Source organism: Callithrix jacchus, chromosome 9 (assembly GCF_049354715.1).
Source record: "Callithrix jacchus isolate 240 chromosome 9, calJac240_pri, whole genome shotgun sequence".
NCBI classification, from domain to species: domain Eukaryota; kingdom Metazoa; phylum Chordata; class Mammalia; order Primates; family Cebidae; genus Callithrix; species Callithrix jacchus.
This window is the reverse complement of record NC_133510.1, coordinates 102,609,193-102,628,056: the sequence shown is the minus strand read 5'-3', so window position 1 is coordinate 102,628,056 and position 18,864 is coordinate 102,609,193. Positions and strand designations below refer to the sequence as shown.

General features: G+C 35.0%; 1 protein-coding gene across 13 annotated transcripts in view; it reads left to right on the top strand.

Annotated features, from left to right (window-relative positions):
* The window catches only part of ANKS1B (ankyrin repeat and sterile alpha motif domain containing 1B), a 1,309,735-nt gene that overhangs the window by 507,300 nt on the left and 783,571 nt on the right, over positions 1–18,864 (top strand). For all 13 annotated transcript variants that reach the window (XM_002752897.7, XM_009004424.5, XM_009004428.4 and 10 more), the window contains exon 10: positions 16,961–17,126. In XM_002752897.7, the coding sequence (XP_002752943.1) occupies positions 16,961–17,126 (166 nt within the window). The remainder of the gene's footprint in view (positions 1–16,960; positions 17,127–18,864) is intronic.

Genomic DNA, 18,864 nt, shown 5'->3' with positions numbered 1-18,864 from the left:
CCACCAAAATTGTACTTCTATAATGCTGTAAAAACCACAGCATTATTGGGCTTAGAATCTGGGTCCCTTTGAGTATCTGGAAAACCTTCCCAAGAAGGACAGGTACAAACAAGCCCTTAATACTGCTATAAAGACCTAATTCTTCAGTGCCTAGACATTGATGAACATCTACAAGCATCAAGACCATCCTGGAAAATATGATGTCACCAAATGAACTCAGTAAGGCACTAGGGACTAATCCTGGAGAAACAAAGATACATGACTGTTCAGACAGAAAATTCAAAATGGCCGTGTTGAGGAAACCCAAAGAAATTCAAGATAAGGCACAGAAGGAATTCAGATTTCTATTAAATAAATTTACAAAGAGGTTGAAATAATTAAAAAGAATCAAGTAGAAATTCTGCAGCTGAAAATGCAATCAACACATTGAAGAATGCATCAGAGTCTTTTAATGACAGAATTGAACAAGCAGCAGAAGAAATTAGTGAGCTTTAAGACAGGCTGTTTAAAAATACACAGCCAGAGGAAGAAAAGGAAAAACAATAAAGCACACCTACGGGCTCTGGAAAATAGCCTCAAAAGGGCAAATCTAAGAGTTATTGCCCTTAAAGAGGAGGTGGGGGTAGAAAGTTTATTCAAAGTGATCATATTAGAGAACTTTCTGAATTTAGAGAAAGAGATCAACATTCAAGTACAAGAAGATTATAGAACACCAAGCAGATTTAACCCAAAGAAGATGACTTCAAGGCATTTAATAATCAAAGTCCCAAAGGTCAAGGATAAAGAAAGGATCCTAAAAGCAGCAAGAGAAAGGAAACAAATAACATGTAATGGAGCTTCAATATATTTCTACAAAAAAAAGTAGAAACCTTTCAGGCCAGGAGAGAGTAGCATGACATACTGAAAATGCTGAAGGAAAAAACTTTTACCCAAGAATAGTATATCTGGTGAAAATATGCTTTACACATGAAAGAGAAATAAAGATCTTCCCAGACAAATAAAAGCTGAGGGATTTCATCAACACCAGGCCTGTCCTACAGGAAATGTTAAAAGAAGTTCTTAAATCTGAAAGAAGAGCATGTTAATGAGCAAGAAGAAATCATCTATAGGCTTAAAACTCACTGGTAATAATAAGGACACAGAAATACAGAGAATATTACACTACTGTAATTGTAGTGTGTAAACTACTTATGTCTTAAGTAGGAAGATTCTACAATGAGCCAATCAAAAATAACAACGACAAAACATTTCAAGACATATACAATACAATAATACATAAAGAGAAAAAACAGAAAGTTAAAAAGCAGGGGGACAAAGTTAAAGTGTAGAGCCTTCATTAGTGTACTTTTTGCATGTTTGTTTAAGCAATTATTGTTAAATTGTCACCAGTTAAAAATAATGGATTATAAGATAATATTTGCAAGGCTCATGGTAACTTCAAACCAAAAAACATACAGTGAATACACAAAAAATTAAAAGAAAAAAATTAAGTTATAGTACCAGAGAAAATCACTTTCACTAAAAGGACAGAAGGAAAGAAAGAAGAGAAGACTGAATGAGTCTCTGAATGAGAGAAGACTGACCTCAAATAGAGTAGCTGAATGGATGAAAAAACAAAAGCCAATGATCTGCGCCTGCAAGAAACATACATCATCTATAAAGATACACATAGGCAGAAAATAAAAGGATGGAAAAAGATATTCCAGGCCAATGGAAACCAAAAAAGAATAGGAGTAGCTATACTTATATCAGACAAAATAGATTTCAAGACAAAAACTTAAGAAAAGTCAGACAAAAAAGATTGTTATATTATGATAAAAGGGTCAATTTAGCAAGAGGTTATAACAATTGTAAATATATATGCACCCAACTATGTGGCACCCACATATATAATGGAAACATTATTAGAGCTAAAGAGATAGATAGGCCCCAATATGAATAATAGCTAGGAACTTTAACAACCCACTTTAAGCATTGGACAGATCTTCAAACAGAAAATCTATAAAGAAACATTGAACTTAATGTATACTATACATTGAATTGACCTAATAGATATTTACAGAACATTTTACTCAATGACTAAAGAATACACATTATTTTCCTTAGCACCTGGATCATTCTCAAGGATAGGCCACATGATAGCTCACAAAACAAATTTGAAACATTCAACAAAATTTAGATAATATTAAGCATTTTCTCTGGCCACAATGGAATAAATCATCAATAACAAGAATAATTTTGGAAACTATACAAACACATGAAAATTAAACAATATGCCCTTAAATGATTAGGGGTCAATGAAGAAATTAAGAAGGAAATTGAAAATTTTCTCAAAACAAAAATAATGGAAACACAGCATACCAAAATCTGTAAGATACAGTAAAAGTATTACTAAGAGGAAAGTTTATCCTATAAGTGCCTGCATCAAAAAAAAGAAAAACTTTGAATAAACAACCAATTGATGTATCTTAAAGAATAAGAAAAGCAGGGAGGCTGAGGTGGGTGGATCACGAGGTCAAGAGATTGAGACCATCCTGGTCACGTCTCTACTAAAAATACAAAAAATTAGCTGGGCATGGTGGCACGTGCCTGTAATCCCAGCTACTCAGGAGGCTGAGGCAGGAGAATTGCCTGAACCCAGGAGGCGGAGGTTGCGGTGAGCCGAGATCACACCATTGCACTCCAGCTTGGGTAACAAGAGCGAAACTCCGTCTCAAAAACAACAACAACAACAACAACAAAGAATTAGAAAAGCAAGAGCAAGCAAAATTTAAAATTAGTAGAAGAAAATAATATTAAAAATAAAAGCAGAGATATATGAAATTGAGATCAAGAAATCTATACGAAGTATCAATAAAACAAAAAGTTTTTTTGAAAAAAGTAAACATTCACAAACTTTAGCCAGACTAAGATTGACAAACCTTTATCTAGACTAAGAAAAAAAAAGAGAAGATCCAAATAAATAAAATCAGAGATGAAAAAGGAGACATCACAACCTATACAGTAGAAATTCAAAGGATCATTAATGGGTCCTATGAGAAACTACAGGCCAATAAATTGGAAAACCCAGAAGAAATGGGTAGATTACTAGACACAGACAACCTATTAAAATTGAACCATAAAGAAATCCAAAACCTGAACAGACTAATAAGAAGTAATGAGATTGAAGCTGTAATAAACAGACTCCCAGCAAAGAAAAGTCGAGGACCTGATGGTGCTTCACTGCTGAATTCTACCCAACATTTAAAGAACTAATACCAATCCTACTCAAACTATTCCAAAAAGCAGAGTAGATAATACTCCCAAACTCATTCTACAAGGCCAGCATTACCCTGTTATCAAAACCAGACAAAGACCCATCAAAAACAAAAACTGCTAGTCAATATCTCTGACTAATATTGATGCAAAAAATCCTCAATAAAATGCTGGCCAACTAAATTCAACAATATATTAAAAAGATTGTTCATCATGACTAAGTGGGATTTATCCCTAGAAGGCAAAAATGGCTCAACATATGCAAATCAACCAATATAAGACATTATATCAACAGAATGAAGGATTAAAAACCATATGATTATTTCAGTTGATGCTGAAAGAGCATTTGATGAAATTCAACATCCTTTCATGATAGAGAACCTTCAAAAAACTGAGTATAGAAGGAACGTATCTCAACATAATAAGAGCTATATATGACAGACCCCCCACCTCCATTATACTAATGGGAAAAACTGAAAGCCTTTCCTCTAAAATCTGGAACACAACAAGGCTCCTCATTTTCACCACTGTTAGTCAACATAGTATTGGGAGTCCTAGATAGACCAATCAGACAAGAAAAAGATATAAAGGGCCTCCAAATTGGAAAGGCAGAAGTCAAAGTATTCTTGTTGGCTGATTATATACATATAATATATATATTTGAGGAGTCTCATTCTTGTCCCCCAGGCTGGAGTACAATAGTGCAGTCTTGGCTTACTGCAACCTCCACCTCCCAGGTTCAGTTGATTCTCCTGCCTCAGCCTTATGAGTAGCTGAGATTACAGGCACCCACCACCATGCCCCACTATTTTTTTTTTTTTTTGTATTTTTACTAGAGACAGGCTTTCACCACGTTGGCCAGGCTGGTCTCAAACTCCTGACCTCAGGTCATCCACCTGTCTCGGCCTCCCAAAGCGTTGGGATCACAGGTATTAACCACCGAGCCTGGCATGATCTCGTATTTGGAAAACCCTAAAGCTTTTTCTCAAAAAACTTTGAGAACTGGTAAATTTAGTAAAGTGTCAGGATACAAAATTGACATACAAAAATCAGTAGCATTTCTATGTGCCAACAGTGAACAGCCTGCGAAAGAAATCAAAAAAGTTATTGCATTTACAATAGCCACAAATAAAATTAAATACCTCAGAATTAACTAAATAAGTGAATGAGCTCTACAATAAAAATGATAAAACACTGATGAATGAAATTAAAGGTGATATAAGAAAATGAAAAGATACTCCATTTTATAGATTGGTAAAATCAATATTGTTAAAATGTGTATACAGCACAAAGCAACATACAGATTTAATACAATCCCTATTAAAATAGTAATGATATTTTTCACAGAAATAGGAAATGCAATCCTAAAATGTATATGGAACTAAAAAAGACCTAGAATGAACAAACCTATACTGAGAAATAAAGAACCGAACTGGAGGAATTACATTACCTGGATTCAAATTATGCTACAGAAGCTGTGGCAACCAAAACAGCATGGTACTGGCATAAAAACAGACACATATACCAATGGAACAGAACAGAGAACACAGAAACAAATCCTCACGTCTACAGTGAACTCATTGTTTTACAAAAGCTCCAAGAACATACATTGGGGAAAAAGTCTTTTTTTTCAAAAACTTAATTTTAAGTTCCAGGATACATGTGCAGAACATGCAGGTTTGTTACATAAGTAAATGTGTGCCATGGTGGTTTGCTGTACCTATACAGCCATCACCTAGGTTTTAAGCCCCACATGCATTAGCTATTTATCCTGATGCTCTCTCTCCCCTTCCCTCCCTGACAGGCCCTGGTGTGTGTTGTTTCCCTCCCTGTGTCCATGTGTTTTAATTGTTCAGCTCCCACTTATGAGTGATGAGTGAGAACATGAGGTGTTTGGTTTTCTGTTCCTGTGTTGGTTTGCTGAGGATAATGGCCTCCAGCTTCATTCATGTCTCTGCAAAGGACATGATCCTGTTCCTTTTTATGGCTGCATAGTATTCTGTGCTGGCAAAACTGGATATCTCTGTATATAGGCTAATGAAACTGGACCCTTATCTCTCCCTATATACAAATATCAAATGAAAATAGATTAAAGACTTAAATCAAAGACATCAAAGTATAAAACTGCTATAAGAAAATTTTGGGAAAACTCTCCAGGACATTTGGTCTGGGCAAAAAGTTTTTGAGTAATACCCCCCAAGCACAGGCAACCACAGCAAAATTGGACAAATGGGAGCACATCAAGTTCAAAAGCTTCTGCACAGGAAAGGAAACAACACAGTGAAGAAACTACTCACAAAATGGGAGAAAATGCAAACTAATAATCTGACAGGTGATTAATGACCAGAATATAAAAGGACTTCAAACAACTCTATAGGAAAAAATAAAATAGCCCCCTTAGAAAATGGGCAACAGATTTGGATAGACATTTCTCAAAGGAAGACAAACAAATGGCAAACAGGCATATAAAAGATTCTCAGCATCATCGCTCATCAGAGACAGGCAAATCAAAACTACAATGAGATAACATTTCACCTTGAAGCTAAAATGACTTTTATCCAAAAGACAGGCAATAACAAATGCTGGTGAGGATGTGGAGAAAAGGGAACCACGGTACATTGTTGGTGGGAATAAAGTTAATACAACCACTATGGAGAACCGTTTGGAGGTTCCTCAAAAAACTAAAAAGGGAGTTACCAGAAGATTCAGCAGTCCCATTGCTGATTATATACCAACTCCCACAAAGGAAAACACTATATGGAAGAGATGGCTCTACTCCTGTTTGTTGCAGCACTGTTCACAATGGAAAAAATTTGGAAGCAACCTAAGTGTCTGTCAGCAGAAGAACGGGTACAGAAACTGTTGTACTTACACACAGCAGAGTACTATTCAAACTGTAAAAGAGAGATCCTTTTATTTGCAACAACATGGATAGAACTGGAGGTCATTATGTTAACTGAAATAAACCAGGCATGGAAAGACAAACGTCACATGTTCTCACTTATTTGTGGACTTTAAAAATCAAAATAATTGTACTAATGGAGACAGAGAGTAGAATGATGGTTACCAGAGGTTGGGAAGAATAGTGGGGGTCTAAGGGTGGGAGTCATGGATGGTTATTGGGTTCAAAAGATAGAATAAATAAGAGTGAGTATTTGATAGCACAACAGGGGCACTATAGTCAATAACACTTTAATTGTACATTTTAAGATAACTAAATGGGTATAATTGGACCTATGTAAAACAAAGGATAAATGCTTGAAGGGATGGATACCCCATTTTCCATGATGTAATTATTACATATTGCTTGCCTTAATCAAAATATCAAATGTGCCACATAAATATATACCTACTATGCACCCACAAAAATTGCATATTAGAAAGTTGTTTAAAAAAACAGAAAAACAATAGAGGCCAAATGTTAAGAAAAAAGCAAAAACTGTTAATCTATTTTGAGTTTAATATTGCTAGACTGGAGAAAATGAAGTCTTGAAGGTGTCAGAAATTGTTGTGTTGCAGTCCTTTTAATCCCTCTTGCCTATTACCAGGATTAACCATCAAGGATATGTTGGCAATTAATCTGTGTGCTGAGGTCAAGGCTTCCCACTGTAGGGAAGGGGACATACAAAGGCTTGAAAAATTGGCAGAGCTAGATACTACCTAGCAATGTGCAGAGTGTTCTCTTTCCCTTAGTTCTGGCAATAACTATCTGGTCATAGCTCTTTTTATCTGTAATACAATCACATGAACACTAGATCTGGTGCCAGAAGACCTAGGTTGGATCCCTAACACTTCCATTAACAAGATGCATAATATTGTACAAATCACTTAATAATTTTAGGCCTAGTTTCTGGATGGCAATGATAGTAGCATTGGCTGGATTGTTGTGAGAACTAAATGAGAATCATCTGGGCAAATGAATACTCTTCACTTTGCAGACAATAAAACACTTCATAAATGTAAGTTGCAATTCTTCCCACAGTGGGGAATTTGTGATAGTTTTTGATCTGTGCTAGTTGGAATCTGTGATTGTTTTTGGGGGACAATGTTTCAGACTTTATTTGACAAATGTTTATTAAGTGCATACTATATGAAGAAGATAATCAGTATTCTTGCTCCTATGGTGCTTTAATTCTAGTGGAGGATGCAAACCATGAAATTCTAACTGATATAGTAATTTATGCATTCATTTTTTCAGCATGTATTCAAAGAGTCCTACTGTGAACCTGGAATTTTGCTAGGTGCTAGATAAGTATGTCTTTAGAAATTAATCCCATTTATCTTATCAATTAATGGGATTGTGTTTAAACTTATTAGTCAAGGAACTTTTCTTCTTTCCTATCTTGTGAATTAAATGAGTTTACTATTTAGATCATTAACCTATTCAATGAAATTATTCAGCAAAAAATTATGAGATATTATGAGAGACCATGTTAAATGTTTAAAAAGAATCAACATGTAGTATGACTAGCATTTTATGATTCTCTTATCAAATAAAGTTCTGATGAAAAGAAATGAGTTTGCTTTGACCTTACTTACTCTTAGAAGCTTCATGCTCGTTTTGAAAGTGAATTGATTAGAAGAGAGGCAGGACTGGAGACAAGGAGGATAGTTTGGAAGTTGTTCCAGCAGTTCAGGTAAAATATAATAGTGGTCTGGACAAGCATGGTAGCTGGGGTAGAGAGAAATAAATGTGTTTGGTATATAATTCAATGGCAAAGTATTGGACTTGAGGATTTATTAGGAATGACACAGAGGAAGAATGAGAAGTGAAGCATAGCCCAGGTATTTTTAGTGCCTGGGTATTTGGAAGTATTGATTACTGATAAGGAACAAAGGAAAATGAATGATTTGAGGAAAACTTAACAAAGTGAAATTTTTTCTTTTTGAAAAATGAACATGAAGTTAATAATTAACGCCTTGGAAAAGATGAGCATGAGGAAAGATTTATCCTACCAAATAGAAAATCAATTTGAAGGCTCTGCTAATCCAGACAGATTAATTCTGCTGCAGACATATCTCAGAAATGGTGTGACTTTGGTTTCAATCGCAACGATAAAGTGAATATTACAATAAAGCCAGCCACATAATTTTTTGGTTGCCCAATGCATATTAAAGCTATGTTTATGCTATATGTTTATGAAGTGTACAATGCCATTATATCTAAAAAAGAGTACATACCTATTAAAAATACCTTATTGTTAAAACATGCCAACGATCATCTGAACCTTCAGTGAGTCATAATTTTTTGCTGGTGGAAGGTCTTGCCTTGATTTTGATGGTCACTGACTGATCAGAGTAATGGTTGCTAGAACCTATAAGTGACTGTGACAGTTTCTTTTTTTTTTCTTTCAACTTTTATTTTAAGTTCCAAGGTACATGTGCAGGATGTGCAGGTTTGTTAGGCAAACATGTGCCATGGTGGTCTGCTGCACAGATCAATCTATCACCTAGGTATTAAGCCGAGCATCCTTTAGCTATTCTTTCTGATGGTCTTTCTCCCCCTGCCCTCCGTCAGGTCCCAGTGTGTGTTATTCCCCTGCACGTGTCCTTGTGTTCTCATTGTTCCGCTCCCACTTATAAGTGAGAACATGTGGTGTTTGGTTTTCTATTCCTGCATTAGTTTGCTGAGAAAAATGGCTTCCAGCTCCATCCATGTCCCTTCAAAGGATGTGATCTCATTCCTTTTTATGGCTGCATATTATTCCATGGTGTATATGTACCACATTTTGTTTTCCAGTCTATCATTGGTGGGCATTTGGGTTGACTTCATGTTGTTTCTATTATGAATAGTGCTGCAATGAACATACATATGCATGTATCTTTACAATAGAATGATTCGTATTCCTTTAGGTATATACCCAGTGGGATTGCTGGACAAGTGCTATCTCTGCTTCTAGATCTTTGAGGAATCATCACACCATCTTCCACAGTGGTTTAACTAATTTATACTCCCACCAGCATTGTAAAAGAATTCCTTTATTTTTCTGCTACAAGCCAGCATCTATTGTTTCATGACTTTTCAATAATCATCATTCTGACTGGCATGAGATGATCCCATTGTGGTTTTGATCTGCAGTTCTCTAATGGTCAGTGATGTTGAGCTTTTTTTCATGTTTGTTGGCCACATGAATGTCTTTTGAGAAGTGTCTGTTTATGTCCTTTGCCTACTTCTTAATGGGATTATTTTTTTTTCTATATTTGTTTAAGTTCCTTGTAGACTATGGATATTAGACCTTTGTCAGATGGATAAATTGCAAAAATTTTCTCCTATTCTGTAGATTGTCTGTTCACTCTGTTGATTGTTTCTTTTGCTGTGCAGAAGCTTTTTGGTTTAATTAGATCCCATTTGTTAATTTTTATTTTCATTGCAATTGCTTTTGGCACTTCCCAGCATGAAGTCTTTACCTTTGCCTATGTCCTGAATGGTATGTCTAGATTTTCTTCTTGAGATTTTAAAGTTTCACATTTTACATTGAAGTTATTAATCTGTCTTTAGTTAATTGAAAGTGTAGAGTATAGTATAAGGTGTAGGGAAGGGATCCAGTTTCAGTTTCCTTCCGATGGCTAGTCAATTCTTTCAGTACCATTTATTAAATGGAGAATCCTCTCTCCATTGCTTGTTTTTGTCAGGTTTGTCAAAGATCAGATCATTGTAGATGTGCAATCTTATTTCTGAGCTTTGTGTTCTGTTCCATTAGTCTGTGGGTCTGTTTTTGTTACAAATTCCATGCTGTTTTGGTTACTGTAGCCTTGCATATCATTTGAAGTTGGGTAGCATGATGCCTCCAACTTTGTTCATTTTGCTTAGGATTGTCGTGGCTATTCAGGCTCTTTTTTGGTTCCAAATATATTTTAAAATAGTTTTTTTTTCTGACTCTGTGAAGAATGTCAATGGTAGTTTAATGGGAATCTCATTGAATCTATAAATTACTTTGGGAAGTATGGCCATTTTCACGATATTGATTCCTCCTATCCATGAGCATGGAATGGTTTTCCATTTGTTAGTATCAATCTTCAATTTCCTTGAGAAGTGGTTTGTAGTTCTCCTTGAAGAGGTCCTTTGCTTCCCTTGTTAAATGTATTCCTAGGTATTTTATTCTCTTTGTAGCAGTTGTGAATGGCAGTTCATTCATGATTTGCTTCTCTGCTTGCCTGCAGAAAAGGCTTTTGATAAAATTCACCATCCCTTCATGGTAAACATTCTCAACAAACTAGGTATCAAAGGAACATACATCAAAATAATAAGAGCCATATATGACAAACCCACAGCCAACATCATACTGAATGGGCAAAAGCTGGAAGCATTTCCCTTGAAAAGCAGCACATGACAAGGATGCTCTCTCACTACTCCCATTAAACATAGTATTAGAAGTCCTGGCCAGGGAAATCAAGCAAGAGAAACAAATAAGGGGTATTCAAATAGGAAGATAAGAAGTAAAATAATCTTTGTTTGCAGATGACATGATCCCGTATCTAGAAAACCCCATCATCTCATCCCAAAAGCTTCTTAAGCTGATAAGCAGCTTCAGCAGTGTCTCAGGATGCAAAATCAGTGGGCAGTTTCTTAAAATAAGATTACAATGTAGTTTTGCTGCATTATTTGAGTCTTCCTTTATTGAAAGATATCTTTGTAGCATGCAAAGCTATTTGATAGCAATTTACTCACACTAGAAATTCTTACAAAATTGGAGTCAATCCTCTGAAATCCTGCCACTGCTTTATCAACTAAGTTTATGTAATATTTTAAATCCTTTGATGTCATTTCTATAATGTCCACAGCATCTTCACCAGGAGTGTATTTCATCTCAAACCACTTTGTTCACCTGTAAGAAGCAACTCCTCATCCAAGTTTTATCACCAGAGTACAGCAATTCAGTCCTATATTCAGGCTCCACTTCCAGTTCTCTTGCTAGTTATTTGTCACATCTCCAGTTACTTCCTCTACCAAAGTCAACCTATCAAAGTCCACCATGAGGGTTGGAGTCAACTTCATCTAGACTCAGCAGTGTTCATATGTTGACTTCATTCTATGAATCACAAATATTCTGAATGGCATCTGGAATGGAAAATCTTTTCTAGAAGGTTTTCTATTTACTTTGCCCAGATTCATCAGAGGAATCACTTTCTATGACAGCTATAGCCTTTCATAATATATTCCTTAAATAATAAGATTTGAGACTCTAAATTAATCCTTGATCTATGGGCTGGAGAATAGATGTTTGTGTTAGAGGCATAAAAACAACATTGATCTCTTTGTACAGCTCTATCAGAGCTTTGGGTGATCAGTGGCATTGTCAATGAGTAGTAACATTTTGAAAGGAATCCTTTCTTGTGAATAATAGGTCTCAATAGTGGGCTTAAAATATTCAGTAAATCGTGCTGCACTAGCCCCTATCAAGAAAGTTGGACTGTCCTTTTAAAATTTGAGGCCAAGCATTGGTATCTCTTTTCTAGCTATGAGAGTCCAAGATGGCATCTTCCAGTATAAAGCTGTTTCATCTACATTACAAATCTATTGTTTAGTATAGTCACCTTCATCAACTGTCTTAGCAGGATTTTCTGGATGACTTGCTACATCTTCTCCATTAGCATTTGATGCTTCATCTTGCATTTTTATGTTATGGAGATGGTTTCTTTCCTTAAGCCTTATGAACTAACTTCAGCCAACTTTGAACTTCTGCAGCTTCCTCACCTCTGTCAGCCTTCATTGAATTGAAGAGAGTTAGAGCCTTGCTCTGGATTAGGATATGGCTCGAGTGAATGATGTGGCTGGTTTGATCTTCTTTCTAGACCACTGAAACTTTCCCCCTGTCAGCCATAAGACTATTTCCCTTTCTTATCATTTGTGTGTTCACTGGAGTAGCACTTTTAATTTCCTTCAAGAACTTTCCCTTTGCATTCACAGCTTGGCTAGCTGTTTGACAAAGAGGCCTTTTTGACATGCTTTCTTCACTAACCTTAATCATTGTTAGCTTTTGATTTAAAGTGAGAGACGTGTGACTCTTCCTTTCACTTGAACTTTTAGAGGCCTTTGAAGGGTTACTAGTTGGCCTAATTTCAATATTGTTGTGTCTTGGGAAATAGAGAGGTTCAAGGAGAAGACAACACAGGGGAATGGCTAGTCAGTGGAGCAGTCAGAACACATACTACATTTATGCATTAAGTTCACCATCTTATGTGATTGTGGATTGTGGTATTCTAAAACAATTAAAACAGTAACATCAAAGATCACTGATCACAGATTGCCATAATAGATATAATAGTAATGGAAAATTTGGAATAGTGGGAGAATTACCAAAATGTGACACAAAGACACAAAGTGAGAACATTTTGGAAAAATTATGCTGATAGACTTGCTTAATGCACAGTTGCCATAAATCTTCAATTTGTAAAAATTGCAATATCTGTAAAGCACAATAAACCTTCAGGTGTACCCGTACTAGAATAGACATATATATGGAACCAATTAGAAAGTCTAGACGCAGATTCAGTTATATGTAAACATAAGGCATATACCTATTATCACAGGAATTCTATTTGAAAATAGTTAAATATGTAAACAAAATATATGAACAAAAATGATACTTTAAAAGCAAATTTAAAGAAATTAGAATTCTTAGAAATTCTAAAGAAATTGAATTCATTAGAATTTCGATATCATAGGATTTGCTAAATACATTATGATCAGGTGTATATTGGGACCCAAGTTCATCATATAGCCATATAATCGTCATTGAAAAGGGTACAAAATATGTGATTAGAGGTAAATAACAGATTAGGAAATATTTTGTATAATATTATACTTATATATAAGTAGCCTTATATATAATATTTTAATAAGATTTATAAAACATCATTTGAACCCTCATATCAACTTCCTTAGAGCAAGGTAGAAAACTTTGGGGAGAAAACTGCAAATGTCCTCCTCAAGATTCTATGGAATCTGCAGTGAATACAATTTCCATTCTCATTATCATATCTTGATTTCATTTATTTTTCTCATCTGCTGTCTGTTCTTGGGTCTTCCCCATCACTACTGGAATAGGCAGCATAACACTGGTTACTTGTTCCAAGAGACTTTGTATGGGAAAATGTGTAATAACGTTGTCCTAAATAACAAAACACCCAGGAAACATTTAAAAGTGCTTTGTCGGGATAATGTGTGAATGAATTGTGGTATTCTTGTACAGTGAGCTCCTGTACCATGCTGAGAATTAAGTGAAACTCAGAAACATAATATTGATTGAGAAAAAAATCACAGAACTAGAGTATTTGATACTATATATATAAAGTTTGAAAGCACACAGCACTAAAAATTTATTTTTTATTGATACTTACATGTATAGTTAAAATTTAACACAATCCAAGGAATTAAAAACACAAAGTTTGGAAAGCATTTATCCCTGGTAGAAGAAAAAAAGGGTGAGATTGGAAAGATGAACATGGGGTGGGGTGGGGGCAGGTTTCAATGATATAATGGTAATATTCTATCTCTTAAACTGAGTAGTGGACACACATGGATCCAATTTTTTAAAAATTAGCTTGCATATCCTCTTTTGAGGGTCATTTGTCAGATATTTTGTTGAAATACCTCTTTTCTTTGATACTGAAATATTTGGTTCCAAGAGCATAGAGTCACTATCTTCGTTTTACCAACTCCTTCCCTTGGGGGCCTTGCCTTCCCTAAGGAAGTCAGGTTCTGTAAAGACTTACATTCCAAGAAGAAATTATGGCCCTCCATTAGGAAGCAGAAGAGGGAGTACTTCATTGTTCAAAATATTTTTTCTTTCCTTTGCAAATATTCACACATCCACACATTTTCAGGGTAAAACAGTCTGGTAGGATGTTCACCAAAATTTCACCCTCAGTTTTCTCCGCATGCTGAATTTTCATGTGATTATTTTCCTCTTTCTTTATATTTTCAAATTATTCCCTAGTAAACATATATACTTCATTTTTAAGGAAGAAAGCAAATTAACCCATTCTTTGTGGTTAATTTCAAAGTGGTTTTCAAGGTTTTAAAATCTACATAAGTGCTCATACACACTGTAACTAACATTCCAACTTAACTAAATCCATGGATTGTTTTGATTAATTTAATTTCCGGATGAACTAGGGGTTTCACTGGAGACTCTTTTTTTCATGGAATCTTTACAATCTTATTGTTGTAATCTCAGTTTCCCTTTTTATATGCAAACCAGTGAACAATATTAACCAAACTGAAAGGCAAAGTAATTTACATTCGAAAAAAGAAACATAATCATTTCCCTAACCTGTAGTTAGCTTTGTTTAAAGGACACTAGAGACTGTTCAGTTGATCAGTATATATTTATTGGATATCAACTCATCAACTATTGGCAGGACTTGTATTAGATTCTAGGGATAGAGTGATGAACAAGACGAATTCTAGCCTTCATGGAGCTTGTGGTCACCTGCTGGACTCACTATACAATGTGTTTCATCCACAATTTTATCAACAGATAATTCCGCAGGATGGTTTTCAGTAATGAGAAATTCCTTCTGTTGCTTTCTAATGCTATTTGTTAACAAATTTTATAGTGCCTTTTATTTTGAAAGGTAAACAATATTAATTCATAAAAAATTATTTTTGTATTTACCCAAATTTGCCCTTTTTGATTTATAAACATTAGTCTTTGTCTTGCCTTTAAGAGCTTTAGAATAAATGTATCAAGGTAACTTTTCCCCATCCATGCTTTGTGGGATATTTCATGAGGGATAGCCTTTCAAATTGTTGAGAAAACTATTATGTGGCTGAAAGGCTTCTCTGGATAGAACACTGCAGTTCCGTTCATCATTTCTTTTCTGACATGGTTTCAAAATTATATGGCATTCCGATTGCTTTCCTCTGGATGACTTCGACTTTGTCACCCTTGTTGTTAAAAATAAATTACTCCCAATTTCCTGCTTTCAATGGATTATCATGACTATAATTGACTCATTGATGTGTGAGGGTCTGGTATGGTCTGAAAGCAATTACCCTGACCGTGAATTCTTCTGTACTGTAATATCATTATAGAAAAAGTAGGAATTCATACTAAATCTTTATCAACCCTAGAATATACTTTGGGAGATTTTAAAAAAACATTAGTTAATTTTTTTATTAGTCTTTTTCTTGATTATGAAGCATACTTTATAAAGGTAACACATAAAGATGGTCCACAACTCATGATCGTTCAACTTATGAGTCGTTGACTTTGCAGTGGTGTGAACGCAGTATATGTTCAGTAGAAATCATACATCAGATATTGAATTTTGACTTTTTCCTGGGCTAGCATTATATCCTATAATAGATACTCTCTCATGATGATGGGCAATGGTAGCAAGCCACAACTCCCAGTCAGCTACATGATGGCAAGGGTACATAACCTATACTCTACAATGTACTGTGTTACCAGATGATTTTGCCCAGTATAGTCTAATTTTAAGTGTTCTGAGCACATTTAAGGTAGGCTAGGCTAAGCTATGCTGTTTGGTAGGTTAAGTGTATTAAATGCAGTTTCTACTTACAATATTTTCAACTTACTTTGTGCTTTGTGTTTTTTGTAAAGTAGAGGAGAATCTGTAGCAAAAATAAAATATCATTAATTATGAATTTCATAATGTGGAATTTCACAGTCTTCTTCAGCAGACTTTAAACTTCCTTAGAGCAAGAATCATGTCTGGTTAGTTTTAAAAAAAGTCCAGCACTTAGCACATAATTTATATATATAACATATATAAATATACTATATGTATATTACATATATAGTAGATGCCCAATAAACATTTGTTGACCAATTAATGCTTTATGTACAAGAAATTAAAATCTTCTATAATGAAAGGAATTCTAATTTTTAGAATATATTAAAAAATCAATAATGTAGAACTGGACCTACATTTTATCCTAACCTGAAAAGAGTACCTTAGTATATTAGTTAACAGTATTTACAAGGAAAAATACTGGTGTGCTAGATGGCAAGATTAACTCTAAATGACTGAAAACCGAATTAGCAATGGCCCAAACTTTAAGAATATTGTTATTTATGTAAGAAGCCTGGAGAAACTGGCCTTGGGTCTATTTGAGCAGCTCAACAATATCATCAAGGTCCCTGGCTCTTTTTATCCTTCTGTTGCCATTCTTGACTTGTTACCTTTTTGGTCTTAGGCTTCTTGCCTTATGGTCACAAAATGCTTGCCCTTGCTCCATATATCAAAACTGCATCCAAAGAGAGGAGCCTAGGGATGACCTTAGCTCTGAAAGAGCCTCCTTATAAGCTTTTCTCTGGGGAAAAGTATTTTTCCATTAGCCTTTTAGCAAACTTTCCCTTATATCTAATGGGCCAAAGTTGATTTATATGGCTATCTGCAGGAGGTCGGCAAAGGAGTAGAGTCTTGGGACTGTCTGTTGATTAGTTAAACAATAATTTATGCCACAACTAGATAATAGATACAGATTATAAAAAAGGGCAATACCTTTACTAATTCGGTAATAAATTCAGTCTTTCTAAATTATGAGGACTCTTAAAAATATCACTGATGATACTGGGGTTGTATGATTCTATAATTTATTCAAACAGATGAATCATCAGCTGTCAATCACTTTGGAAATAACTAATGAATCTGATTATTTTTTATAGTTTTTATAAATTAAACAAAGCTGTTTCTTCATCACAAAGCTGTTTTTATTTTTTCTTCTTTTCAGGAGTCCTATCCAAAGAAGAGAAATTACACTATGGAAATTGTACCATCTGCTTCTCTGGATACATTTCCTTCAGAAAATGAGAACTTTCTGTGTGATCTCATGGACACAGCTGTTACAAAGAAACCTTGCTCCTTAGAAATCGCGAGGGCATCTTCCCCAAGAACTGGTAATATGTCTTACTCACAATTGGCCTGATTCAATTTGAATGCTTGTTTATGTGAAGATGTATCATTAACATTTTGATTTCCTACTATGTTATCAAAATGAAACTTCCCTCAATGTATTCCCACTAATTAGTTCTTTCATTTTGAAGTGAGTCCAGGTAAGTCAAAAGGTTTTTGATTTGAAGTCTCCTAACTTCCTGGTAACAGCCCTAATGGATATGGTAATGCCTTGATAAAGATACTTCAAAACCTTTTAATAGCAAAAAAACCTTCTAGGTAAGATACATAGCTTTGGGTCCTTCAGGAGTTCATAGCCAGTTGGGTACCAAAGGTCTTTTTATATTATTTTTTGCATCCTATCTCTTACCAAGTTATCAAATCTTACTTAGCTGCTTTGTGTGTTTTATGTCTTCTATGGCATTATCAGATCCATTATTTTATTTTATTTGTTTGCATTACAAACTAGTGAACAAAGCAAGATAAGTATTATCCCCATTTTTCTGATAAAGAAATTAGTGCTTTAAGATCAATAAATTGTGGGGCTTATGCTTGAACATGGATTTTCGACTACCATCATACTCTCCATTACTTCATCACTCGCTTTAAGAAAGAATACAGAGTAATTACATGAAAGCTAATGGAGAAATTTTCAAATAGATGATCAATATATTTAATGCTGCAAAGGAGTTGTAAGAAAAGTTCTGAAGAGAGCCTATTTTTGGGTTTGGTAATGCAATTGCAACTTACTTTTGAATAATAAATTTTAGAAGTGCTGTGGTAAAAGTAGATGTCTGAAAGTTAATAGCGAGACACTGGAAAATGAAGTAGAAAGTACAGATGACTCTTTCAAGGAGATTAGAAGAAGAGGTATGATGGTAACATAAGAAGAAAGCAGGTGCAAGAGGGAAATAGCTAGTTTATTTTAGGAATAGTAAGACTTGGTCAAGTCTAGAGGAATTTTCTGGTAAAGCAAGCTACTGAAGACAAAGAATAAAAAGACAGAACAGAATGAGTAGAAGTAAAAACTCAGCTAGTTTAGGAAAACACAGACATTGCTTTCCCAGATAGTAGAGAAAAGACAGCATAGTAATGAATATAGAGAAATTCTGAAATATTTAGTTTCAAATGGATTCAATTGCTGGGTATGATGAAAGGTTATTGGCTACAAGGAAGAGCTAGATCTTGAGAAGGGTTAAGATAAAATCCGGGCCGGGAGTGATGGCTCATGCCTGTATTTCTACCACTAGCCTATTAAAGGCACTACCTCATGCCTGTAATCCTAGCCAAGGTGGGTGGATAATTTGAGCTCAGGAGTTCAAAACCAGCCTGAGCAACATAGTGAAATCCCATTGCTACAAAAAATTAAAAAATTAGCTGAACATGATAGCACGTGCCTGTAGTCCCATCTATTCAGGAGGCTGAGGTGGGAGGATTGCTTAAGTTCAGCAGGTGAAGGCTGCAGTGAGCCATGGTCACACCACTGCACTCCAGCCTGGGTGTCACTCAGTGATACCCTGTCTCTAAATAAATAAGTAAATAAAATTCAGAAAAGCCATTATACATAACAGTCTAGGAATTTTGTACAGGTGAAAAAATGGATTTTTGAGCAGTACTAAGGCTAGGGTATTAATGAATCATAAACATACAATTGAAAGATTTTTAAGGTAAAAGTGTAGTAATGAAAATAGTAAATTTAATGCACATTTATTATGTGGCAGATACTGTACTGAGTGCTTTAGA